This window comes from Salvelinus fontinalis, chromosome 37, assembly GCF_029448725.1.
Source record: "Salvelinus fontinalis isolate EN_2023a chromosome 37, ASM2944872v1, whole genome shotgun sequence".
Taxonomy (NCBI): Eukaryota; Metazoa; Chordata; class Actinopteri; order Salmoniformes; family Salmonidae; genus Salvelinus; species Salvelinus fontinalis.
The window spans coordinates 279765-306483 of record NC_074701.1 but is presented as its reverse complement, the minus strand read 5'-3'; the positions used below and the strand labels follow the sequence as shown (position 1 = coordinate 306483).

Here is a 26719-nt window from a genome sequence, read left to right as displayed (position 1 = left end):
AGTGTGTATTAGTTTAACCCAAGGCTAGCTGAAGCTCCTTGGTGAATAGGAGGGCCACACAGCCGTTGCTCTGGGTTAAAGGCACAACATAAATGACCAACTGTCCCAGCATTAGGAATGGCTTTAACACATCTGCCTTCTAATTGAATGTTCACTTCGATTAGACCTTCAAGCGGAGTGTGTTGGCCCTGCCTGTGTATCGTGGGATAGCTCAGACTTGGGTAGTGTTCATTAGGCACCAAATTAAGAGAAAAAAACAGACTGATTCTGGGAGCGACTATCTGGATTCTTCCAATAAGAGGTACCTAATTTGTAATTTTCCTTTGCAATGTTTTTTAATGTGCATTAACGAAAACAAGCTTGACCCAGTGTTAGCCTAGCGCCTAGCTCAGAGCTGGAGGCTAGCCTGTTGACGTGGGTCTGGCCTGGCTCTGCTCTGGAGCTGCCTGCCGTTGACACTCTTTTGGAAGCACAGAGGCCAATTGCATTCATGTTCTGCCAGCTCACATATGACACCTGTCGCCTTGCCCAACTCAAACAAGCCTCGACCACATCAGTGTGTGTGTGTTAGTTTTATACAGTGTCTGTCTGTGCAAATGTACACTTTTATTTGTGCTTGTGTGCGCTTTGGAATGGATCATGTGCGTGCGTGCGCCTGTCCTCGTGCGTGTGCCTGTCCGTCCATTCAAGGAAATACCTCTAAAACCACATTCTCACGGTTCCTTGCAGGCTGGCCTGTACATGATTTGCATAGAGAGAAAACCACAAACATAAATAAGTAATTGGATATTTCATCCCTTTATTCGTTTGAAACAAAATAATAGTATCAATAATAAAAGAGCAAATAAAGCTATAAATATCAGTGACAGACAAACAAGCATACAGTACACACACACACAACCAGATCATGTTAATTTCAGTGTGGTTTGTGGGTGTGGCGTGTATGAGCCCAATCCTCAGAGTGAAGCAGCAACTTTCAGATTCTCCTCAACGTCACTGATTCTAGATCAGTGAATAGTCTGATCCCATATCAGTACAGAGGAGAACCATGCCTTGTGCTGGGTTCGGGTGAAGGTGATGGCTACTGCTGCTTTCCGTGGGGTGAAAGTCAAACATTATGAAATCAAAACGACACTGAAATGAATGTTCCCTGTAACCAAGATTTCTGAGTCTTAATCAACTGGATTGATAGTTCACAACTAAATAGACAACTTACTTTGTTAAACTGAAACCTTGCGTACTATGGATAAAACCGACATCTATCAAACGTGATTCAGATATAATATCATAGACGAGGCCGCCAGGTGAGTGCAATATGCCTTCAGGAAGCATTCATACTCATAGATTTATTTCACATTTTATTGCGTTACAGCTGGAATTCAAAATGGATTAAATATGTTTTTCTCTCATCCATCTACACCCAATAACCCATAACGACAAAGTATAAACATGTTTTTAGACATTTTTGCAAATGTAATGAAAATGAAACACAGAAATGTCTCATTTACATAATTATTCACACCGTGGTCAATACATGTTTAGAATCACCTTTGGCAGCTATTAAGGTTGTAAGTATTTCTGGGTAAGTCTCTAAGAGCTTTGCACCCTGGATTGTACAATATTTGCATATTATTCTTCAAATTCTTCAAGCTCTGTCAAGTTGGTTGTTGATCATTGCTAGACAGCCATTTTCAAGGTTTTCAAGATAATTTAAGTCAAAACTGTAACTAAGCCACTCAGGAATATTCAATGTAGTCTTGGTAAGCACCTCCAGTTTATGTTTGACCTTGTGTTTAATGTTAAGGTCTACACCTGTTGTATTCGGCGCATGTGACTAATACAATTTGATTTGATATTGTCCTGCTGAAAGGTGAGTGTCTCCCAGTGTCTGTTAGAAAGCACACTAAACCAGGTTTTCCTCTAGGATTTTGCCTGTGCTTAGCTCTATTCCATTTATTTTTATCCTAAAAAAAATCCCTAGTCCTTGCTGATGACAAGCATACCCATAACATGATGCAGCCACCACCATGCTTGGAAATATGAAGTGGTACTTAGTGATGTGTTGTGTTGGATTTGTTCCAAACATGACACTTTGTATTCAGGACATAAAGTAAATTTCTGTGCCACATTCTTTGCAGTTTTACTTTAGTGCCTTATTGCAAACAGAATGCATGTTTTGGAATATTTTTTATTCTGTACAGGCTTCCTTCATTTGGGTTAGTATTGTGCAGAAACTACGTTGCTGATCCATCCTCAGTCTTCTATTACAGGTCTTTAAAACAATTAGTTTAAGTCACCATTCGCCTTACTTTCCTTTCCGGCAACTAAGTTAGGAAGGCCTGTATTTTTGTAGGGACTGTGTGTATTGATACACCATCCAAAGTGTAATTAATAACTTCACCATGTTTAATGGTAGCTGGTTTATTCCCCCCCTCATCTACCAATAGGTGCCCTTCTTTGCGAGGCATTGGAAAACCTCCCTGGTCTTCGCGGTTGAAACTGTGTTTGAAATTCACTGCTCGACTGAGGGACCTTACAGATAATTAATTGTATGTGCGGTGTAAAAAAAAATCATGTTAACACTAGAACTGCTAAAGCAGTCATTTTGACTGCTCATGAATATAAAAAAAAACATTCTACATTTTTTAAAGTTATTCCCGCCTACGTCCTTGACTTTTCCTAAATAAGTCTATATAACACACTGTCAGTGTTTTAAATCTTAATATCACAAACAGAACTGGAGTTATAACCAGTTTGTGTCAAGAACTGCAACGCTGCTGGGTTTTTCATGCTCAACAGTTTCCCATGTGTATCAAGAATGGTCCACCACCCAAAGGACAACTGTGGGAAGCATTCCTGTGGACACTTTCGACACCTTGTAGAGTCCATTCCCTGATGAATTGAGGGAACTCAATATTAGGAAGGTGCTCCTAATCTTTGGTATACTCAGTGTATAACGAAACCAATTTCACACATAACAGATTAAATAAATGAAGTACTATGGGGATAGAGGAGAATGGGTGAGTTGACGAGAGGGGAAAGCGAACGATGCATAATTATGTAATCACCAATTGTTAAGAACATGTCAGGCCATTCTATTGTATTGATCCATTCTAATTCTAATCTTAAAATGGTATGTACCCTATAACAGTCCACCGAATCAAAGCAGTCTTATCTGTCTACTCTGGCCTACTTGAAGTAGGCTACACAGTGAGAGCGTGCGTAATTGTACATGTTGAACCGCTTTCAATATCTGCGAAAGGAGGCAGCAGGTGAGCGAGTGTCGGAGAATGTGGTGATGAGGTTTGTGGAACCTTACATTGGCAAGGGGAGAAATGTCACTATGGAGAATTTCTTCACGTCATGGTCATTAACCAGGTTTTCATCCAGCCTTTTTATGCGAATAAAGTACATCTGACAAAAAAAATGTCATGACAGGCCTGATCCAAGCAACATTTTCCAGTAAACTTTCCAAATGTCGACAAGGTGGGATCTTTTTGTGTCTAAAATTCATTATGCCGAGGAATGTCAGTGGAAACATCTTTTAAGCGCAAATATTGATATAATAACCATCATATCGAAGTAAACTTGGGAGTCACACGATGACATGTGTGGTCCTCCCACTATGATTCAACGGGATAGCATGTCGTTTATTAGGCTACAGAAATAAATGATGTTTAACTTCCCAGCGTGGTAAAAGTGCAATAAATATTGAGGGTCTTATTCTGGTGACATGATCATCAATGCTTGGCTAATCGCTCACTTCTGTCCATAATAATCTCATCATGTGAGCTGTTGCCTAGAGCACACATGCCAATATCGGAGTGGGCACACTTGCTATACAACGGAAGATTTTTGGTGAGAAAACCATCAGTAGAGTTGAAAAACGCAATGGAAACCCATTTGACTTGTATTTTATATTTACCGCAAAAGGTAATTGTATGTGTACTACGTCATCACGCAACCTTTTATCTGCGACAAGCCAATTTGACGGAAACATCTCTGGTGGGAAAATGAGCACATGATTTTTATGCAGATTTTTTATGCAGAGAATACTCGTAAGAAAATCTGTCGCCAATTGGAAGGAAACCTAGCTGCAGGCGAAAAAGTTGCTTGCAAAGAAAACAAGCCCGGCTAGCACCATGAACAAAGTGAGACGGGAACTCCCTCTGCGCAAAATAAGGCACCTGTACTGCCGTTGTACTCCTTAAAAGTTGCTGAAGAATGACAAGACAACGGGGGACACAGAAAACCGGAGACTATTACGCACTACAACCAAACAATGGTATGTCAAAGTGTGTCAAGAAAGTGAAAGTTACTAAGGGTGTGTACAGCTAAATAGCTAAATGATAACAGCTAAATGAAATCCAACTGATGCCATTGAGTGAAGACGCACACAATGTAAGCAAGAGCTAACAATAATTCACTATTTTTGACTGCTGTCATGTCAACACTTACCGTATAATTATAATGCCATTATAGCTTTTGTGCTGATTTTCACTATTTATCAAGCACACTTGGCGCTTATGTTTACGCTATTGATGTTTTCATCATTTGACTGTGTGCCTTCGTGTTTGAGTTATTTTTTTCTTCTTAAAAAACAATACGCTTTTATCGTGTTCCAACACCTATTCTTTCTGTTTCATAGTTGTAACAAGGGCATTCCGTGAATTAAATGTATTGAACATTTGAATTAATTTATATATTTTTTTACATATAGCCTACTAACCGGTCGATCGCGATCTACTGGTCTATCTTCAAGGCATTCTTAGTCGATCACCAAACATTTCTGTAGAAGCCAACGATAAAGTCAGAGGCATATGTTTTTTTTTGTGTGTGCTGTTGGCGGTAGATGCATCTTTTTCTTCAGAACCCCTACGCACCGGGTAAGCAAAGTGTTCCCATTTGAAATCATTGAATTTGCCTGAAAAGACAAACTTTGCCTAGCCGGCGGACCTGGAGATCTGTGGCTAAATCGAGTGCGCTTACTGCACTGGCCAATCAGATAGCTTAAATCACTGTGCCTACCTACAGCTTCCACGACCCCAGCCACAGCAAAGTTTGATACTAGCTTAGGTGAGATTTTATAACTTTTAAAACCATTACCATTAGAGAGACTGTTAGATAATTGGCAGCTCGTTGTCTATTTTAATATCGCAGAGTATTTCACTTTTTCTGGAATTTGAATTTATGCCCGAGGCACAATCAGGTGGAAGACTGTGTCCCCTTCTATATGGTCAGTCTCATCGGAGGAAAGCAAAGAAAGAGGGACCGTGAGAGTCGGACCCTCTGCTGCTCTCTCCCTCCCTCCGCTGAGACTAATACCATGTTCAAGACAACTTGGAACTCCTAAAAACAATATGCTTTGATAATGTACTAGGCCTACTGCACAGACTTCATTCCTACATAACTGTTTTTATTAGGTTCATGTTTTAAGTTAGGTTTTAAGAAAATTCTGAGCAGTAGATCTCCACTTGCTTTTTGGCTGCGAAAGTGATCTTGACTGGCCTACAGTAACAAACTAATCAAAATGCTATAGTGGTAGATTTTTTTTTACCCAAAGCCTTCATAAAAGCAACCAAAATTATTATTTTTGCGATAGCACACTGTATATGAAATGTATTAATTATACAGACTGCTCATTAGCTTGAAAATTGGTCCCTCCAGGCCCAGCAGTTCTAGTGTTAAACACTATTATTGCACACAGAGTCCATGCAAATTAGTATGTGACTTATTATGCACATTTCTACTTCTAAACTTATTTAGGCTTGCTATAACAAAGGGGTTGAATACTCAAGACATTTCAGCTTTTCATTTTTAATTAATTTGTAAACAATTCTAAAAACATAATTCCTTTCTGGGGTATTATGTGTAGGCCAGTGACACAATCTCAATTTAATGCATTTAAAATTCAGGCTGTAACACAACAAAATGTGAAAAAAGTGAAGGGGTGTGAATTCTTTCTGAAAGCAGGTACATACTTGAATGTGTTGGTTCGGCCTATGTGTAGTAGAGCTAAACTTGGTGAGGCTATTGTAGAGTGAAGCAGTGGAAAGCACTTACAAAGACAGCGGGATAGACAGAGACACATGAGCGGATCAAGGTGCAGGGTGGCGCCCCAAGTGGGTTACGCCCGGTATAGCAGGATCCTCTCAGCGCAGACCTGGCCCACCAGGCCAGCGTACTGCGCCACCTCCATCTCGTCGTTGGAGCCCTTGCGTTTGCGGGCGTAGGCGGCGTAGGGCATGACCGTCCGTCTGTACAGCACCAGAGCACGACCGAGGTCCTTCAGTACGTGTGTATCACCTGGACAGAAAGACAGACCAGTGGTGAATTCAGTGATGTGAAACGTTCTGAACATTGCAGATAGAGACTGAATTGAGCCGAGATGATTGATTCCATATTCTATCTGACTACAGGTTGAATATTTCCCCGCTATTTTACAATTGTTTCATCCAGAGAATAAATCAATCACTTTCCTCCCTGGTATTTCCAGCCAAAACCGGAAGTGTCATTCTAAAGCATATAAAACCATCGGACAGAATCGTGTGCCATTCTAAAGCTCAAATTATATACCGCAGTCAGACAACCATCAGATTCGGTTCCAACACCACCAGAACCAACCCATTGAAAAGCCCCCACCCCATGGCCCAACTAGCAAATCATAGTCTGATGTGGTCCTGATAGCGCCAGGAGAAAGGAGCAGGGCCCGTGGGCAGGACATTTGAAATATGTCTGAAAAAGAGCTTTGATAGGCATGCAAATTCAATCCTGATGCTACCTGAGCGAGATGAGCCCTAGCCCAAAATATCCCAAATGATTGTGCCATCATCTAATAGGGTACATATAACAGCTATACCGCACAACAGAAAAACATTAAAAGCAGATAGATGTAGCCTATGCTCGCTTCGGGAAAAATAAATTAAACAAGCTTCAGTAATCTTTTTGAGTGAGGACTATTACTGTAGGCCTACTGTATTGTATTATACTGTATTATATGGACTGGAATTACCATGTTGTGCGTATTACCTACTCTTCCATCTATTGTTCCTTTATTCCTTCTTCGCTCTCAACCGTTAAATGAAATATGTTTCCTTGTCCTTATCTTCATTGTAATTACATGCTTGAATAATATAGGACTAGAAAAAGATGCAGATGGCTTTGGCTTCTCTTCACGAGGATTGAATGTTCATGGGTCTGAATAAATAGCTTACTTGCTTTAGCCTATCGCCATCACACGTTCTCTCTCTTTGTAAACTAAAGGTGTGTTTAGAAATATTTTTGTTGTATTAATGCTATTTAATCTCTCCTCAGACTAATATTATTCTGTTTGTCCTGTGGGTACCTTTTCCACTGTTCCACACCTTGTGTATTGCGCTTTCATGGTGTATTTGTTATACCACTCTTTTGGCTGCTTCATTTAACGTTCAACAAACAAGAGCAAACTTGAATCCCTCGAATAGTCTATTAGTATAACAAACGCTCAAATTTCCAACAAGCTATTCTAGCCTAGCAGGAGCTAAGGAGGAGAGGGGCAGCGCAGAGCAGGTGCATAAATGAGCAAGAAAACAGTGAACTGTCCAACAATCTTGAACAGGATTATCTAAACTGAACAAAAATATATAAACGCAACATGTAAAGTGTTGGTCCCATGTTTGAGCTGAAATAAAAGATCCCAGAAATTGTCCATACGCATAAAAAGCTTATTTCAGGTGTTCCTTGTGCTGGGGACAATGAAAGGCCACTCTAAAGTGTGCCATTTTGTCACACACCACAATGACAAAGATGTCTGAAGTTTTGAGGGAGCGTGCAATTGGCATGCTGACTGCAAGAATGTCCACCAGAGCTGTTGCCAGATAACTGAATGTTAACTTCTCTTCAAAAAACCGCCTCCAACATAATTTTAAAGAATCTGGCAGTACGTTCAACGAGGAACACAACCTCAGACCACGTGCAACCATGCCAGCCCAGGACCGCCACATGCGTATTCTTCACCTGCGGGACTGTCTGAGACCAGCCACCCAGACAGCTGATGAAACTGTGGGTTTTCACAACCAGACTTTCTGCACAAACTGTCAGAAACCGTCTCAGGGAAGATCATCTGCATGATCTTTGTCCTCACCAGGGTCTTGATCTGACTTTAGTTCGGCATCGTAACCCAATGTTCGCCTTCGATGACCACTGGCACGCTGGAGAACCGTGCTCTTCGCGAATTAATCCCAGTTTCAACTGTGCCAGGCAGATGGCGGACAACGTGTATGGCGTTGTGTGGGCCAGCGGTTGACTGATGCCAATGGTGCGAACAGATTGCCCCATGGTGGCGGTGGGGTTATGGTATGGGCAGGAATGAGCTACGGCCAACGAACACATCTATTTTATCGATGGCAATTTGATTGCAGAGATACCGTGACAAGATACTGAGGACCATTGTCGTGCCATTCATCTACCGCCACTACCCCATGTTTCAGCACGATAATGCTCGACCCCATGTCACAAAGATCTGTACATAATTCCTGGAAGCTGAAAATGTCCCAGTTCTTCCATGGCCTGCATTCTCACCAGACATGTCACAAATTGAGCATGTTTGGGATGCTCTGGATTGATGTGTGCGACAGTTTGTTCTAGTTCGAGCCATTAAAGAGGAGTGGGACAAAATTCCACAGGCCACAATCAACAGCCTGATCAACTCCATGTGAAAACCCTCCCTAACCCGGACGACGCTGAGCCAATTGTGTGTCGCCCCATGAGCCTCCCGGTCGCGGTCGGCTGCGGCAGAGCTCCAGTACATCACTGCCAGTGTCCTCACTCACTGAGAACACATCACCTCGACCACCTTCACTGGCTCCCAGTCAAATTCCACGTCACCTATAAGATCCTACTCCTCACCCTCCATGGCCTTACCCCCTCATACCACTCAGACATCCTCCACATACACACACACACCCTCCCGCTGTCTCTACTCCGACTCTGAATTACTAACCATCCCAAAAACAAGACTCTGCATTTAGCACCCCTGCCCCCAAACTCTTGAACTCTCTCCCCCCCAGTCACCCGCAACTCTGACTCTATAGCAACTTTCAAAAACAGACTCAAATACCACTGGTACCGTCTGGCTTTCCCCTCAGCTTAGCCTTACTCAGCTCTAGTTATTTAAAAAGAAATAAAAGCTAATTAGCTTAACTACAGTGCATTTGGGAAGTATTCAGAAACCCTTACCTTTTCCACATTTTGTGATGTTACAGCCTTATTCAAAACCGGATTAAGTAAAAAAAATAAAAATAAAAAATCCTCAATCTACACAAATACCTTATTTACAAAAGTATTCAGACCCTTTGCTATGAGACTCGAATTTGAGCTCAGGTGCATCCTGTTTCCATTGACCATCCTGGAGATGTTTCTACAACTTGGAGTCCACCTGTGGTAAATTCAATTGATTGGACATGATTTGGAAAGGCACATCTGTCTATATGAAGTCCCACAGTGCATGTCAGAGCAAAAACCAATCCATGAGGTTGAAGGAATTGTCCGTAGAGCTACGAGACAGGATTGTGTCAAGGCACAGATCTGTGGAAGGGTACCAAACAATTTCTGCAGCATTGAAGGTCCCTAAGAACACACTGGACATCATTCTTAAATGGAAGAAGTTGGGAACCACCAATACTCATCCGAGAATTGGCTGCCCAGAGAAGAGCCTTGGTCAAGGAGGTGACAAATAACCCGATGGTCAATCTGACAGTGCTCTCGAGTTCCTCTGTGGAGATGGGAGAACCTTCAAGAAGGACAACCATCTATGTAGCACTCCACCAATCAGGCCTTTAGAGTGGCCAGATGGAAGCCAATCCTGAGTAAAAAGGCACATGGCAGCCCGCTTCTAAGACCATGATAAAAAGCATGATCTGGTCTGATGTAACCAATATTGACCTATTTGAACTGAATGCCAAGCGTCACGTCTGGAGGAAACCTGGCACCATCCCTACAGTGAAGCATGGTGGTGGCAGCATCATGCTGTGGGGATGGTTTTCAGCGGCAGGGACAGGGAGATTAGTCAGGATTGAGGCAAAGATGAACAGAGCAAAGTACAGAGAGATCCTTGATAAAAACCTGCTCCAGAGTGCTCAGGACCTCAGACTGGGGGCGGAGATTCACCTTCCACAACAGGACAACAACCGTAAGCACACAGCCAAGAAAACGCAGTAGTGGCTTCGGGACAAGTCTCTGAATGTCCCTGAGTGTCTTAGCCAGAGCCCGAACATCATTGGAGAGACCTGAAAATAGATGTGCAGCAACGCTCCCCATCCAACCTGACAGAGCTTGAGAGGATCTACAGAGAAGAAATTGGAGAAACTCCCCAAATACAGGTGTGCCAAGCGTGTAGCTTCATACCAAAAAAGACTTGAGGCTGTAATCACTGCCAAAGGTGCTTCAACAAACCTGTTTTTCCTTTGTCATTATGGAGTAGTGTGTGTAGATTGATTAGGGGAAAAAAATATTTAATACATTATAGAATAAGGCTGTAACGTAAAGAAAATGTGGATTTTCTGTTGTTATTCTTGTTTTTTTACTCTGGCTGTACAGTGTGCTTTTTAAAAATCCCATGTATTATCATCATCTCCCCAGCGCCAATTCCCCTAACCTAGAGCAATTGAGGTGTGTTCGTCTGACTTTGGGTTGTTTACAAGGCTTCACTCCTGGCCCGGCTTGCGGAACTAGTTGCTCAGTCATAAAGGCTGACAGTGAGTTCCCGAAGAGCACTGAAAAAAGCACTAAAAATGGTCCTTGCAGGTTTGGGTGGAAAAAAGGGTGAAAGAGGTAGGTAACCCCTGGTCCACACACCTCGAGGCACAATCCATTCTCCAGTGGTGAAGAGCCGTGCCAGCTAGCACACAATAGTGCCAACAGTCAGAGAGGCGGCTCAGGGCATTGGGGAATATCATGTCACCTGGGTTTACCTTTCTACATACACATTAAGGGCCATACTCTGACTTAAAAACCCAACTTGTTTTTACACCTGTGCATGTCTCCCTTTGACATCAATGAACGTGAAAGTCTGAATTGTGCACGCTTACTGTATTTCTACTAGGAATCAGGTCAATACAGTACAACCCGTACACTTTGAGGGCCCACATCTGTCTATCAATCAGTAGAACACCAATAGCCGTTTCCCTATCAGGATGTGAAGTAGACTGACCGTCCACCCACGCACTGTAGGGTCAGCCAGGAGGGAGAAAATAAACATGGTGATTCCACACAGGCAATGCAGCCACGTGGCGACAAATGAGTGAAACAGAAGGAGAGTTATGATTGTTATTAATAGACAAAAAAGGCTCCCGCCCACTCTTCATTACTTTACTCTCCAAACTAGAGCTAGGCACATGTGGTACCCAGCTGAGGGTGGTGTATGGACTGTGTGTTTTCTCTTATTGTTCCAATTTTAAATGAACTCATAAAAATAGTCACCCAACTAAGCCCGTCTCTGCTCTCCAGCGGAAGAGTTACGAGACGAGATGAGACAGAGGGCGAGAGACAAACAAACGGACAATACTACTATTATATAGTGTTGACATGACAACGCATCGTGGCACTTCTGCCTCTCGACTTTTACTTTTACTTGCTCTGTTCCACGACGCCGACTGGAGTTAGCTTTCGATAAACTGCCCACTTCACTTGTAGGGCATTAGTGTACCAACGTGATCCAGACACAGAGAATCCTAACAATGCTTCAGATCCATTCAAACTCCATGATGAAAATTATAAAGAAGCGGAGCTAAGGAGGACGAGGAGAAGGATATAATATGTCAACCATTATGATATAGTTAATGCTTCAAATCCAGTCTTCGTGTTAATTATTAAAGGCGCGGAGAAGAGGAAGATGAGGAGTAGAGAGGGAACCGAATACAGTGTGGTCAATAGTGACCCACTCTGGATGGTTTCTGGCTTAAGTCAAGATTTGTTTCTTCCAAAGCTCAGCACAACATGCTATTAAATAATATTTCCACGTGGGTTTAATGAGAAGAAGGGAGGCATTGGAAAATGCCCTTGGGCTCCCCAACTTCTCTCTTTCCCTCTCCCTCTTCCTCTACTACAGGAGGATATTTATATTTTGAGTGAGATATTATTGAATCCACAGTTTTGCATCACGTTGTATTTAAACACTCAGTTGTTTTCATCGCTTCTAAAAATGCTGATTTGTGAAATCTATTACATATCAGCTTCATCTTTTGAAACGAAAAACTAAATCAGCAATATCTCACAACTTGAATATTTACGCCTGTGGCTTCACAAGAGTTAACAAGTATTCATAACACTTGACTTCCATGTTTTCTGTTACAGCCTGAATTCAAAATGTATTAAATAGATGTCTTTTCTTCACCCATCTACACACAATTCCCCATAACGACAAAGTGAAAACAGGGTTTTAGAAATGTTTAGAAATACAGAAATATCTCACTTACATAAGTATTCACACCCCTGAGTCAATACATGATAGCATCACCTTGGCAGTGATTACTGGGTAAGTCTAAAAGCATTGCACACCTGGATTGTACAATATTTGCAAATGTTTCCTTTAAAAATTCTTCAAGCTCTGTCAAGTTGGTTATTGATCATTGCTACACAGCCATTTTCAAGTCTTGCCATAGATTTAAGCTGACATACAGTACCAGTCAAAAGTTTGGACACACCTACTCATTTAAGGGCTTTTCTTTATTTTTACTATTCTCTACATTGTAGAATAATAGTGAAGACATCAAAGCTATGAAATAACACATATGGAATCATGTAGTGACCAAAAAAAAAGTGTTAAACAAATCAAAATATATTTCATATTTAGATACTTCAAAGGAGCCACCCATTGCCTTGAAGACAGCTTTGCACACACTTGGCATACAGCCACCACCATACATCAAAAATATGAAGACTGGTATTCAGTGATGCGTTGTGTTGGATTTGCCCCAAACATAACACTGTGTGTGTGTGTGTGTGGGGGGGGGGGGGGGGGGGGGGGGGGCTGATCCTAAATGAGCACTCCTTTTTGGTCTTGAGGACAGGTTGGAGCTCTGTTAGCATCATGCTATCTGGCAGTGAAAAGCAGAATGGAGCTCTCTTAGCAAGGACACAGACATTCCTGAGGATGTCCATCATAGAGCTGACAGCAGAATGGAGCCTACAGGCTATTTCTCCCAGTGGAGAGCAAAAACAGGGGACTATTTGCATCCCAAATGGTACGCTATTCCCTATATAGTGCACTGTAGGGAATATGGTGCCATTTGGGACGCATCCAGACAGTCAAACAGAGCTGGAGGACAGAGAGGCTGAGGCTTTTAGCTGCCCAATTAACCTTGCCAATAACACTGAGCAGAGCTGTCACAAGAGAGGAGACCAGGTCTCTCCTTCTCTCCGTCAGACAATCCAAACATCCGCTCCCTTAATAAACAAATCCTTCCCCCGTCCTCCTTCCCACGTTTGCTCACTCGTTCCCTACATACATCCCACTCTCCTCCAGGGCTCCTGCCTGGTGAGCGGCTCCAGACCCCCACGGTCCGTCAGGACCACCGGACGTCCACCGACACGGGTCTGCGGAGAGGGCAAACTTCTTCCAGGTCAGAGGTCAGGGGTACATTGGGTAGTGTCTCTGGAGTGAGAGGGTCAGGACCGAGACGAGGGGCTCCGGGGCTTTGACAACCGTTTTTATTCACGTGTTCTTTATTTAACCAGGGAAGTCACATTGAGACTGACATCGAGTGAGCCCTGGCCGAGAAAGCGGCATACAGAATGGATTTGTGGATCCAGTGTGGTCTGTTTCATGTGGTTTCATCAACATTGATACAATACAACATGATGCATCTATAGGGATGTTAATAAGGCAGAGGTGCCACAGATTCAGACAAAAACCAAATGTCTCACTCATTAAAACAGCTCTAAGCCTAATTCACTAACTACTTCCATCTTTCCTCTCCATCCCTCTCATCTCAGCTCTAACAGGGGACTTGGGGAGAAGAGGAAAGAAGAGGTGGGGTGACCTCTCTCAGAACAGAAGGATTTAATGATCCACTCAGGATGAGAGCATTAGTGTTAGAGCCAGATCTAGTTAGTGGCACTTGTGATGAGCACAACTAAAGTACCTCTGACAACCAGTCAGAGACAGAGAGACTGATAAGAGGACGTGCGCCAGACACATAGCAAGTCAGACACATGGAGAGAGAGAGGGGGATTATCATGTGTGTGTGTGTGTGTGTGTCTGTGTGTAAGAGTACAATGGTATGTTCTCTATTAAATCAAGCCACACGGTGAGTCCAGATAAACATTTAGGATTGTTTGATTTAATTCCATCAATTCACATGAAGGATCTTGTGGATAATCAACCTTTATCAGATAACCTGCAACTAGGTCACGAATAATTGTCAAAAGAAAAGTTGTGTTTTAATTCAGTCGCGTTTAACTAAATAAACCAGCGACTCGAGCACTAAACTGTCTTCAATGACAACGTCTTTCCGCTCTCTTCATGGAACTCTTTTATCCCACGAGAGAGAGAATAACGTTCTTTCTTTTAGAGTCACCGAGAAACAATCACAAATTCACTTCTCTCATATCCGTAATCTTAAAATAGAATGAGTTCGTAATCTGCTTCTATAGTCAGAGCTAGCGATGTGCTCCATCATGAATTTCCAGAATAGCTGTATTTGCGTAAACTATGCTGTCTGCTACGGTGGCTACTTGTTATTGTTGCATTTGAGCCATTTAGCATCCAGAGCCATTTAGCCACTTATCCAGAGGCATTTAGCCACTTATCCAGAGGCATTTAGCCACTTATCCAGAGGCATTTAGCCACTTATCCAGAGGCATTTAGCCACTTATCCAGAGCGACTTACAGTTAAGTGCATTCATCTTAAAATTGATAGCTAGGTGGTGCAACCACATATCATAGACATAGAAAGTAAACTGTTCCTCAATAATGTAGCTGTCAGTAGAGCCAGACCTAGAAGGGGGGTGGGGGTCAAGTGCAAGTGCAGGTTGTGTTTATTTTATTTGTATTTTCGGGGTTGGCTCGAGGTGAGGAGGAGGATTATATAAGATATTGTTTGAAGAGGTAGGGTTTCAGATGTTTTTGGAAGATGGGCAGGGACTCTGCTGTCCTAGCTTCAGGGGGAAGATGGTTCCACAATTGGGGTGCCCGGACAGAAAAGAGCTTGGACTTGGCTGAGTGGGAGCTGCCCTCCCTTAGGGGTGGGTGGGCCAAGAGACCTGAGGTGGCAGATTGGAGTACTCGGATTGGGGTGTAGGGATTGAGCATAGCTGAAGGTAGGGAGGGGCAGTTCCTCTTGCTGTTCCGTAGGTAAGCACCGTGGTCTTGTTGTGGATGCGGGCTTCAGCTAGTGGAGTGTGCGGAGGAGCGGGTTGACATGAGAGAACTTGGGAAAGTTGAAAACCAGGCGTGCTGCTGCGTTCTGGAGCCAACAGCGAATTGCAGTAGGCCAGACGGGAGAGGACAAGTGCCTGGATTAGAACCTGTGGCACTTCCTGTGTGAGGTAGTGTCGTACTCTACAGATTTTGTAGAGCATGAACCTACAGGAGCGGGGTCACTGCTTTAATGTCTGCAGAAGACGACACAGTGTGGTCCAGGGTCACGCCAAGGTTCTTTGAACTCTGGGAGGGTGACACTGGAGTTGTCAACCGTGATGGAGGTCTTTGAGCAGATAGGCCTTCCCCAGGAGGAATCGCAATTCCATCTTGTCGAGGTTTAGCTTGAAGTGGTAGGCCGACATCCAAGTTGAGATATCTGCCAGATATCTGCAGGTGCGGCCTGCCTGGTAGGATGCAATCCAAGAGTGTGCATAGCCTGAGACGCCCAGCCCTGAGAGGTTGGAGAGGAGGATCTGATGGTTCACGGTGTCAAAGGCAGCAGATACATCTCGGATGATGAGAACAGAGGAGAGAGAGTAAGCTTTGTCAGTGCGGAGAGCCTCCGTGACACAGAGAAGAGCAGTCTCGGTTGAGTGACCCGTCTTGAAGCCTGACTGGTTAGGGTCAAGAAGATCGTTCTGAGAAAGATAACGAGAAAGTTGATCAGAGACGGCACGCTCAAGTGTTTTGGAAATAAAATAAATTAAAGTCAGAGGGGACGCAGCCAGTGGTCAGGCAGGAGTTGATGAGGGAAGTGAGGAATGGGAGAAGGTCTCCAGAGATAATCTGGAGAAGAGAGGAGGGGATGGGGTTGAGCGGGCAAGTTGTCGGGTGGACAGACCTCACTAGTCGCAGCATGTCATCTGGAGTGGGGAGAAAGAAGTCAAGGCGTAGGGTAGTTCTGTGTGATTGAGACCAGTGGACTCAATAGGCTGAGTGAATGAGTAGCGGATGTCGTCAACATTTTTTCCAAAGTGGTTGACAAAGTCGTCCGCAGAGAGGGAGGAGGGAAGGGGTGGATGATTAAGGAGGGAGGAGAAGGTGGAAAAGCGTTTCCCAGGGTTAGGCAGAAGCTTGAAATTTAGCGTGGTAGAAAGTGGCTTTAGCAGCTGATAGGGGAAGAGAAGGTGGAGAGAAGGGAGTGAAAGGTCCTTTAAAAGTTTAGTTTTCCTCCATTTTCGCTCAGCTGCCCACAGCCCTGTTCTGTAGGCTCGCAATGAGTCACTCAGCCACGGAGCAGGAGTGGAAGGCCGATCCGGCCTGGAAGAAAGGAGACAGTGAGAGTCATAGGATGCAGAAAGGGAGGAGAGTAGGGTCAAAGAGGCAGAATCAGAAGACAGGCAGTTTATTTCTGTCTTTTCTTCCGCATCGTGTAGAATGTGGTTGTTAGTCCTGCCTCTTCTGAATAACAAGGAGGTTCATTGAACCTTAGAACATCTTTGTTCTGTTTACTGATTGACTGGGTCAGCGGAGAGACAGTGATCTTGACCAATGTCATGACTTGCCCTCTTGGGTGAGGATCATAGGTGGCAGATCAGCCCCCCTTCTCTCTCTCTCTCGGGCACTAGAGTTTTATGAGTTAACAACCGGGTCGTAAAAACCTTGCAGGAACTCCTCTCCCACTCTTCAGAAATGGAAGTTAAAAATCCCTTTGTTACCACAGAGAGAGACTTTGCAGTACTGTAACATCAAACGTTTGGACATTTCTAACATAAATAATATGGTAAATTGTTCGTGGGGCTCAAAACAATCATGTCAATTAAGTTACTAATTTGTAATGGAACTAAGGACGGTAGAACATCAACTGTATCTCTGAATGTGTATATTTCCCAGTTATCAGATTTACATCTAAATGTTGTGGCTCTTATACGATTAAAAATTAAACGATTTGTGAGAAGATGAAATGTGATTTTTAGCCTTCTAAATGAGATAATGGGTTTTCATATAGACATTTGATACAGTAGCTTGCAAAAGTATTCACCTCCCTTGGCATTTTTCCTATTTTGTTGCATTACAACCTGTAATTTAAATAGATTTTTATTTTTATTTCATGTAATGGACATACACAAAATAGTCCAAAATGGTGAAGTGAAATTATATATTTTTTTTACTTGTTTCAAATTCAAAAAACGGAAAAGTGGTGCGTGCATATGTTTTCACCCCCTTTGCTATGAAGCCACTAAATAAGATCTGGTGCAACCAATTACTACCTTCAGAAGTCACATAATTAATTAAAGTCCACCTGTGTGCAATCTAAGTGTCACATGATCTCAGTATACATACACCTGTTCTGAAAGCCCCCAAAGTCTGCAACACCACTAAGCAAGGGGCACCACCAAGAAAGTGGCACAATGAAGAACAAGGAGCTCTCCAAACAGGTCAGGGACAAAGTTGTGGAGAAGTACAGATCAGGGTTGGGTTATAAAAAATATCAGAAACTTTGAATATCCCACGGAGCACCATTAAATCCATTATAAAAAAATGGAAAGAATATGGCACCACAACAAACCTGCCACCAAAACTCATAGACAATGCAAAGAGGGCATTAATCAGAGGCAACAAAGAGACCACAGATAACCCCGAAGGAGCTGCAAAGATCCACAGCGGAGATTGGAGAATCTGTCCATAGGACCACTTTAAGCCGTACACTCCACAGAGCTGGGCTTTACTGAAGAGTGGCGAGACAAAAATAAGCAAACATGTTTGTTGTTCGCCAAAAGGCGGAGACTTCCCAAACATATGGAAGAAGGTACTCTGGTCAGATGAGACTAAAATCGAGCTTTTTGGCCATCAAGGAAAAAGCTATGTCTGGCGCGACCCCAACACCTCTCATCACCTTGAGAACACCATCCCCACAGTGAAGCATGGTGGTGGCAGCATCATGTTTTGTGGAGGTTTTTCCATCGGCAGGGAATGGGAAACTGGTCAGAATTGAAGGAATGATGGATGGCGCTAAATACAGGGAGATTCTTCAGGGAAACCTGTTTGTCTTCCAGAGATTTGAGACTGGGACAGAGGTTCACCTTCAAGCAGGACAATGACCCGAAGTATACTGCTAAAGCAACACTCGAGTGGTTTAAAGGGAAACATTTAAATGTCTTGGAATGGCCTAGTCAAAGCCCAGACCTCAATCCAATTGAGAATCTGTGGTATGATTTAAAGATTGCTGTACACCAGCGGAACCCATCCAACTTGAAGGAGCTGGAGCAGTTTTGCCTTGAAGAATGGGCAAAAATCCCAGTGGCTGGATGTGCCAAGCTTATAGAGACATACCCCAAGAGACCTGCAGCTGTAATTGCTGAAAAAGGTCTCTACAAAGTATTGACTCAAGTTCAGTTTTTTTTGTTTCATTCATTGTTTGTTTCACAATTTAAAAAAATTGCATCTTCAAAGTGGTAGGCATGTTGTGTAAATCAAATGATACAACCCCCCCCCAAAATCTATTTTAATTCCAGGTTGTAAGGCAACAAAATAGGAAAAATGCCAAGGGGGTGAATACTTTCGCAAGCCACTGTAAGTCAGTAACCATGTGAGTACAGACATTTTGGCAAAAGGAGGGAATGCCCTTTTCCCCCCGAGTGTTTAAAAGGACTCGCTGAAGAATTTACATTAGACCAAGTAGGTGGACGATAAGCAGGACGTCACAAATGAGCAATGATTGGCTGAGCAATGGTTTAAAACTAAAGACCAGTGTGACTGACAGCATGAGCTGAAAGATACGAAATGGTTAGAAACTCTGAAACTCTCTCTCAAAGAAGACTACACAGGAACATCAGTCTGCAGCTGTTTAAGTACTTTAGTCTAGTAAACTCGACCGAGAACCACCGGGTAGTACTTTGAAGAATCCATTCTAACGAACACTTCCAGAATAAAGATTCACTCTAACAGACACTCCGAGATCAAGAAGGTATGGTGACCTCTGGTGGACAAAGCAGAGATTTACACAGAGACTTTGTCAAATTACTCCAAGTAGATGGATCGAGTGATTTCACCAGAGACGACAAAGACATAAGCATAAATATGTACATTGCATTTCTAAATCCGAATGAGCGGTTGATAGGGTGGTATATATCCATATTTACGTTGAGCGTATTATTCAACTGTATGTACGATAGTTGAATTCCTTTGTCTCCCCCCCCCCCCCCCCCCCCCCCTTTTCATTGTGTAACAAGCAGTCATATCGGGTTAGTCCACTAGGGACTTTTCATTGCATCATGTTAGTAACCAATGTATAATCTATCCTGTGTGTGTGTTTATGTAATTCTGTGTGATTATTTAGTTAGTAAATAAATAAGCCAATTTGTGTATTGCTGATTCACCATGGAGACTAGGGTTCGTGCTGATTTATAGGATATTACGACGTTCAGAATGAGACTGAAATAGGAGCAAATGATTGATGGATGACAGATAGTATATCAAGATATTCTGATATTTTTTAGTTAATTTGGGAAACAGTAACTCGTTAAATAAACTTTTCCAATGGTGCCCCAGATTACTAAACTAATTGTTATATGATTCACTTAATCATTGTAATAATTAAACAGTTAATTGATTTGATAAAATAATCGTTATCGCATTAATCACGACACCAATCAACTATCCCTTACATGAGTGTAGTTCTGTGCGTGTGCGCGCAAATGTGTGTATGTGTTATTCCAGAGGGAATCTGTTATTATGGGTGCTGTCAGACTGGGACTTGTAAAGATGGAAGAGAATAGAAGGCCTCAGTCTCTCCTAGCGACTTGGCACCATATCGCCTGGCTTTACTACCCAAACACACACTTTCAATAAACAGCACCAGTTAAACACAGCAAGACCACATACACTTGGCTGGGTGGGGAGAGAGAGAAGTGTGTGCGTGTATTTGTGTGTAGGTAGAGAGGAGTGTGTTGGCGCCTGGCTGCAGCATAAGCGTTTACCCTGTGGAGAGGGCAATTCTCCTATGTCTATGTCCATCAAACAGAAATTGTGACAAAGTGTATTTGTGTGTGTGCATGCGCATGAATGAGCCCGTGTTTAAAACGTGCCTGAGGTCAGAGAGAGGCCTAGGCTTTCAGCGGGAGGCATGTAACCCGTGTGCGCCCTAGTTTTCGACACGTCAGCATAAATGTATAGATTAGCACACCACACACACCTCATTAAGACAGGGCCTGCAGCCTCCTCATCCTGACAACTAGAGACCGCCCCCAGCAGCTATCCTCTAACCCCCAAGGTGAGGCCAGGGCCCCTAAATAGTCCACTGGACTGCTCTACAAGGGAGGACATATAGCTACTGTGTACTAAATACAAAAACATTTGAAGTGACATGTTTTGTGTTGGCAATAGACAAAAAAAGACAGGAAATTCAAATGAGCAGCCCTACCCTAAATTTAATATATGCATGAAGTTTTAGAGCAAACTCAGCTTATTACCTGCTACTGGTTTTAATGATATCAACACCTTTCTTGAGTATTCAAATGGGAGTTCAAGGTCATAATGAATCTGTCTCTGTGATTCGAGTGTCACGGTTGACAAATTTGCAAATGATTTATCCTATTTATATGAAAGAACTGCTTAACGGATTGGGGTGACGTTTGGCGAACATTTCATCGCCACTATAATGAAGGGGTTAATGGTAATGTGGACGGGTGAAACAAGTCATGGCTGTCTATAAGAGTTATGCTGTAGGCTCCTAAAAATGTCAAGAGATAGTTAACATACTGGCGTTACATACTGTCATACAGCTATGACAATGTTTGTATTGGTAGTAGTATGAGTTGGGGTTATGCCGGTTCATTGTTTAGCTAGCTACATATCTAAACAAAAGACTCCACTTCGGCCGGATTATTACATGATCCATCAAATTAGCAGGTGTGTCTGGGGGTGATTACGGCCATCGATTGTATTTCATGAACATGTGTACATGTCTAGACAATAGGGACCCAGACAGTGAGGGATGGTTATAGCATTTCCTTCACATGACCCATCAATTTAGACAAGTGTGTCTGGGTAAGTGTCATCTAAGAACAATAAAATATAAAACATTTTTATCATCTGGACACTTTGTTTTTGATATTGCTCCTATGCAAGTACTATCACTGTACCGTTTACACCTGTACACTGTGCATGTGACAAATAAAGATAGATTTGATTTGATAAAGCATGTGTTTACCAGATGGCCTTACATGTGATTCCTTAAAGAGATGGGTGGGACTAGGCATAAGAGGCTGTGAACCATGCTGAATGGGTGTGGACAAATACGAGCTCTCCAGTAGGTGTACCAAACATTCAAGGGCCATTTTCTCAAAAGTGGCATTACAAGTTTATCAATTTTTAAAGCAAAATTACTTTCCCAATGTTCCTCAACTGCAGTATATGATATACAATTTTCTAGCTCTGAGACTACTTTTATCCAACGTAAAAAAAACACAATTTCAAATGTTGCTACATAATACCAAATCGAGGCAGTCAATCACGTTTGTTCAGTGTAATTTGGTGCAAGGGTCTTCATATTTTCTTGCCCAGGGACCCCCTCCCAAGCAAATTGGCGACCCCCATTATCAATCTGCTCTAGATTGGCTCAGTCACTGGTCCGCAAGTCGGTCGGCGTGGATTGCGAATGGCTCCAGAAACTTCAAGGTATTCTAGCTTGGCCCAGTCAAGCGCCGTGATCGCCCCCGCCCCCTGTTAGGTAGTGATAGTGTTGAACAAGCTATAATAACCTTGGTATCTTGTGCAAATTCTTTCTGTGTACATACGTATAGATAGCACTGTAACAGTAATCAAAATGCAATTTGGGTTAATTGGATTTGTCCTGACGTTCTTCTGTACTTTATATATATATATATATATTTTTTTTTACATTTTAATTATTTGTGTACTTGTTTGACATTTTACTGCTTTGTAAGGAGCTAGTAACAAGCATTTCGCTGCACCCGCTATACCACCTGCTAAACTGTGTACGTGACCAATAAACTATTATTTACCAAGAAATGATTTGATATTGAGATAAAGGTCCAATGCAGCCACTTTTGTTTTTGAGGTCAGTAAAAATGAATGGTAACACTTTATTTGGATAGTTACTGATAGTCCATTGGTAGATGCTCTACAGACTATCTACTAACCCTACACCTTGCTTATCAACAGATAGATGGACTACAGATGGTCATACTACAGATCGACTACCCAAACAAAGACTACCCAAAATAAAACTAAGCTTACCAGCAGCAGTAAGCAAGTTGCACTTGCTGCACTGGTAACGTACTTTTCAAATCCTATGTCAGATACTCCAGTGAGTGTAATTGGCTCCAATTAGTGTAATATTCTCAATATTGTTTTATTTAACTAGGCAAGTCAGTTAAAAACAAATTAGAATTTACAATAATGGCCTACCCCGGCCAAACCGTAACCCGGACGACGCTGGGCCAATTGAGTATTGAGAATGACATAAATATTAATTTCCAAAGTTTGCTGCTTCAGGGTCTTTAGAAATGTTGTCAGATGTTACTAAGGAATACTGAAGTATAATTGCAAGCATTTCATAAGTATCAAAGGCTTTTAATGACAATTATATGAAGTTGATGCAAAGAGTCAATATTTGCAGTGTTGACCCTCTTTTTCAAGACCTCTGCAATCCGCCCTGGCATGCTGTCAAATAACTTCTGGGCCACATCCTGACTGATGGCAGCCCATTCTTGCATAATCAATGCTTGGAGTTGTTCAGAATTTGTGAGTTTTTGTTTGTCCAAATGCCTCTTGAGGATTGACCACAAGCTCTCAAGCTCTCTAAGGTCTGGGGAATGTCCTGGCCATGGACCCAAAATATCAATGTTTTGTTCCCCGAGCCTTATGGCAAGGTGCTCCTTCATGCTGGAAAAGGCATTGTTCGTCACCAAACTGTTCCTGGATGGTTGGGAGAAGTTGCTATCGGAGGAGGTGTTGGTACCATTCTTTATTCATGGCTGTGTTCTTAGGCAAAATTGTGAGTGAGCCCACTCCCTTGGCTGAGAAGCAACCCCGCACATGAATGGTCTCAGGATGCTTTACTGTTGGCATAACACAGGACTGATGGTAGCGCTCACCTTGTCTTCCCCGGACAAGCTTTTTTTCAGATGACCCAAACAATCGGAAACGGGATTCATCAGAGAAAATGACTTTACCCCAGTCCTCAGCAGTCCAATCACTGTACTTTTTGCAGAATATCAGCCTGTCCCTGATGTTTTTCCTGGAGAGAAGTGGCTTCTTTGATTTAGATGCAATCTTACTGGCAGCAATATCATTGCCTGTGAAGCCCTTTTTGTGCAAAGCAATGATGACGGCACGTGTTTCCTTGCAGGTAACCATGGTTGACAGAGGAAGAACAATGATTCCAAGCACCACCCTCCTTTTGCAGCTTCCAGTCTGTTATTAGAATTCAATCAGCATGACAGAGTGATCTCCAGCCTTGTCCTTGTCAACACTCACACCTGTGTTAACGAGAGAATCACTGGCGTGATGTCAGCTGGTCCTTTTGTGGCAGGGCTGAAATGCAGTCAATGTTTTTTGGGGGATTCAGTTAATTTGCATGGCAAAGAGGGACTTTTCAATTAATTGCAATTCATCTGATCACTCTTCATAACATTCTGGAGTATATGCAAATTGCAATCACACAAACTGAGGCAGCAGATTTTGTGAAAATTAATATTAGTGTCATTCTCCAAACTTTTGGCCACGAATGTAGATGTCCTAACCGACTTGCCAAAACCACAGTTTGTCAACCTCTCTGGGATATTCGGGACGCTAGCGTCCCGCCTCAACAACAGCCAGTGAAATTGCAGGGCGCCAAATTCAAAACAGAAATCCCATAATTAAAGTTCCTCAAACATACAAGTATTTTACACCATTTTAAAGATACACTTGTCGTAAATCCAGCCACAGTGTCCGATTTCAAAAAGGCTTTACGACGAAAGCACACCAAACGATTATGTTAGGTCAGCACCTAGTCACAGAAAAACACAGCCATTTTTCCAGCCAAAGAGTCACAAAAAGCAGAAAGAGATAAAATGAATCACTAACCTTTGATGATCTTCATCAGATGACACTCATAGGACTTCGTGTTACACAATACATGTATGTTTTGCTCGATTAAGTTCATATTTATATCCAAAAATCTTAGTTTACATTGGTGCGTTATGTTCAGTAATGTTTTGCCTCCAAAACATCCAGTTATTTTGCAGAAAGCCACATCAATTTACAGAAATACTCATCATAAACATCACAAAAACAAGCCATACAGATACCCGCCATGTTGTTGAGTCCACAGAAGTCAAAAATAGCATTATAAATATTCACTTACCTTTGATGATCTTCATCGGAATGCACTCCCAGGAATCCCAGTTCCACAATAAAAGTTTGTTTTGTTCGATAAAGTCCATAATTGATGTCCAAATACCTCCTTTTTGTTCGCGCGTTTAGTACACAAATCCAAACTCAGGAGGCGCGGGCAAGTCCAGGCGAAAGTTCCGACGAAAGTTCAGACGAAAAGTCATATTACAGTTCGTAGAAACATGTCAAACGAAGTATAGAATCAATCTTTAGGATGTTTTTATCATAAATCTTCAATAATGTTTCAACCGGAGAATTCCTTTGTCTTTAGAAACTAAATTGAACGCAGCTAACTCTCACGGGAGCGGCAATTACCAGTTAACGGAAACCCTGGCACACAGTCACACAACTCCCTGAAAAACAGTGGCAAATGTAACAGAGTAGCTAAATAAAAATGAATGAATGAGGCAGTTGCGTGCGCACTGCGCACACGCCAAACACCTGAAAGTACGCACACCTCTGCCTGCCAAGACCAACGTGACCGCTTGCGCCACACTATCAGTGTGTTAGACACTGGAAACAGCCAAAGCAACTGTCTGTGTTTGTGTGTGTGAAAATGCAGCGATTCTCTTTCTCTCCCTTGCAGGCTGCCATACACACTGGAGACAAATACTTCAACTCTTCTGAATGGTTTCTAGAGGATTTTCTCTCCATCTCAAGATCTGGTCGTTGTACATATTAGCCTGTTGTTTACGTAGCCAGATCAGTGAGTCGAGGTGGGGCTCGCCTAAACGGAGCCAGGCTCATCTTGGAAGAGCTAAATAGCTTAGAGGATTACTATAGACCCGGCAGTGGGGGTAGAAGTGTGGGGTGAGGTAGAAACAGTTTAAAGGAGCGTGTGTGCTGATACAGAACTCTAACAACAGAGAACTGAACAGTCAGCAGAGCGGGACATAGATAGAACAGGGAGAGGGAGGGGAGTGTGTGTGCGTGTGTATCATTATGTGTGAGTAAGAGCGAGAGAGTACTTTCAAGTACCCCACTCAGCAGTTATCCGCAACGAAACCTCTTTCTCTCCCTCTCCTCCTTGTCCTCCTCTCCACTCTCTCCCTCCCGGCTGTGGCGTCTGCTGGTCGGCCCGGCTATTATCACTGATATCATTATTCTGGTAATAATAACAGCATCTGCATCGCAAATGGCACCATTTTCCCTACATAGTGCACTACTTCTGACCAGGGCCCAGTAGTGCATTATATAGGGAACAGGGTGCCATTTGGGATGCAGCCCTGAGTCTTCCATAATGACAGTGTCTGACCACAGTGGAGCCAGCACACAAACTGACCTGGGTTCAGGGAAAGCTCAGTGTCTGGAGCTAAGCCAGAGGTTTCAACATACTGCACGATCAGACTCGGATTAGTTTGGTTCGGGCTCACACACACACACACAGGTTCATCTGAGCACACACGCATCCATAACAGCTTGTGAATACAATCGAAACGTTATTGTCCAATGTTAATTGGAAATTCGTTTTTTTTTGTGCTTCATGTTATTCCCCAAACCGAACCAGTTGTAGCGGTTACGTGCCTCGCACACAGGCACAACGGCAGTAAATGGTAGTTGAGATTTTGATGACAGAAACCCTCCGGTTGCCGACCTCACTGCAGACACATTTCCCCCGAGGATGGGAGGCAGCAACCCCCCTACTGGCCCAATTCTGTAACCTTGAGGCTACTGCCAACCACAAGAATGACTGATATAGGTCAGTGTGCCGTAGGATAGCGTTCATAGTGTACTGTAGGTCGCTGTGTTGTTTTCAGTACCTGCGTCGGGGTCCTGGTTGAAGCGTGCGTAGTGGGTCTGCTCCAGGCTGGGGATGCAGCGTTCTATGGGCACAAAGACATATGTCTCTGGGCACAGGAGGTCTGAAGGCTGGTACTGCCCCTAGAGAGAGGCGACAGAGAAAGTGGTTGTTACTTTACCATACATAACATTGCAGCAACATTTTGGGGGTGGTCCCGACCGGGACTCAAACCCTGG

General features: G+C 42.9%; 1 protein-coding gene across 3 annotated transcripts in view; it reads right to left on the bottom strand.

Annotated features, from left to right (window-relative positions):
* Positions 1 to 775: 775 nt before the first annotated feature.
* Positions 776 to 26719, bottom strand: part of LOC129835960 (arginyl-tRNA--protein transferase 1) — a 174575-nt gene continuing 148631 nt past the window's right edge. For all 3 annotated transcript variants that reach the window (XM_055901655.1, XM_055901654.1, XM_055901656.1), the window contains 2 exons: positions 26503 to 26623; positions 776 to 6306 (listed from right to left, as the gene is read on the bottom strand). In XM_055901655.1, the coding sequence (XP_055757630.1) occupies positions 6128 to 6306; positions 26503 to 26623 (300 nt within the window). In that variant the 3' untranslated portion in view covers positions 776 to 6127. The remainder of the gene's footprint in view (positions 6307 to 26502; positions 26624 to 26719) is intronic.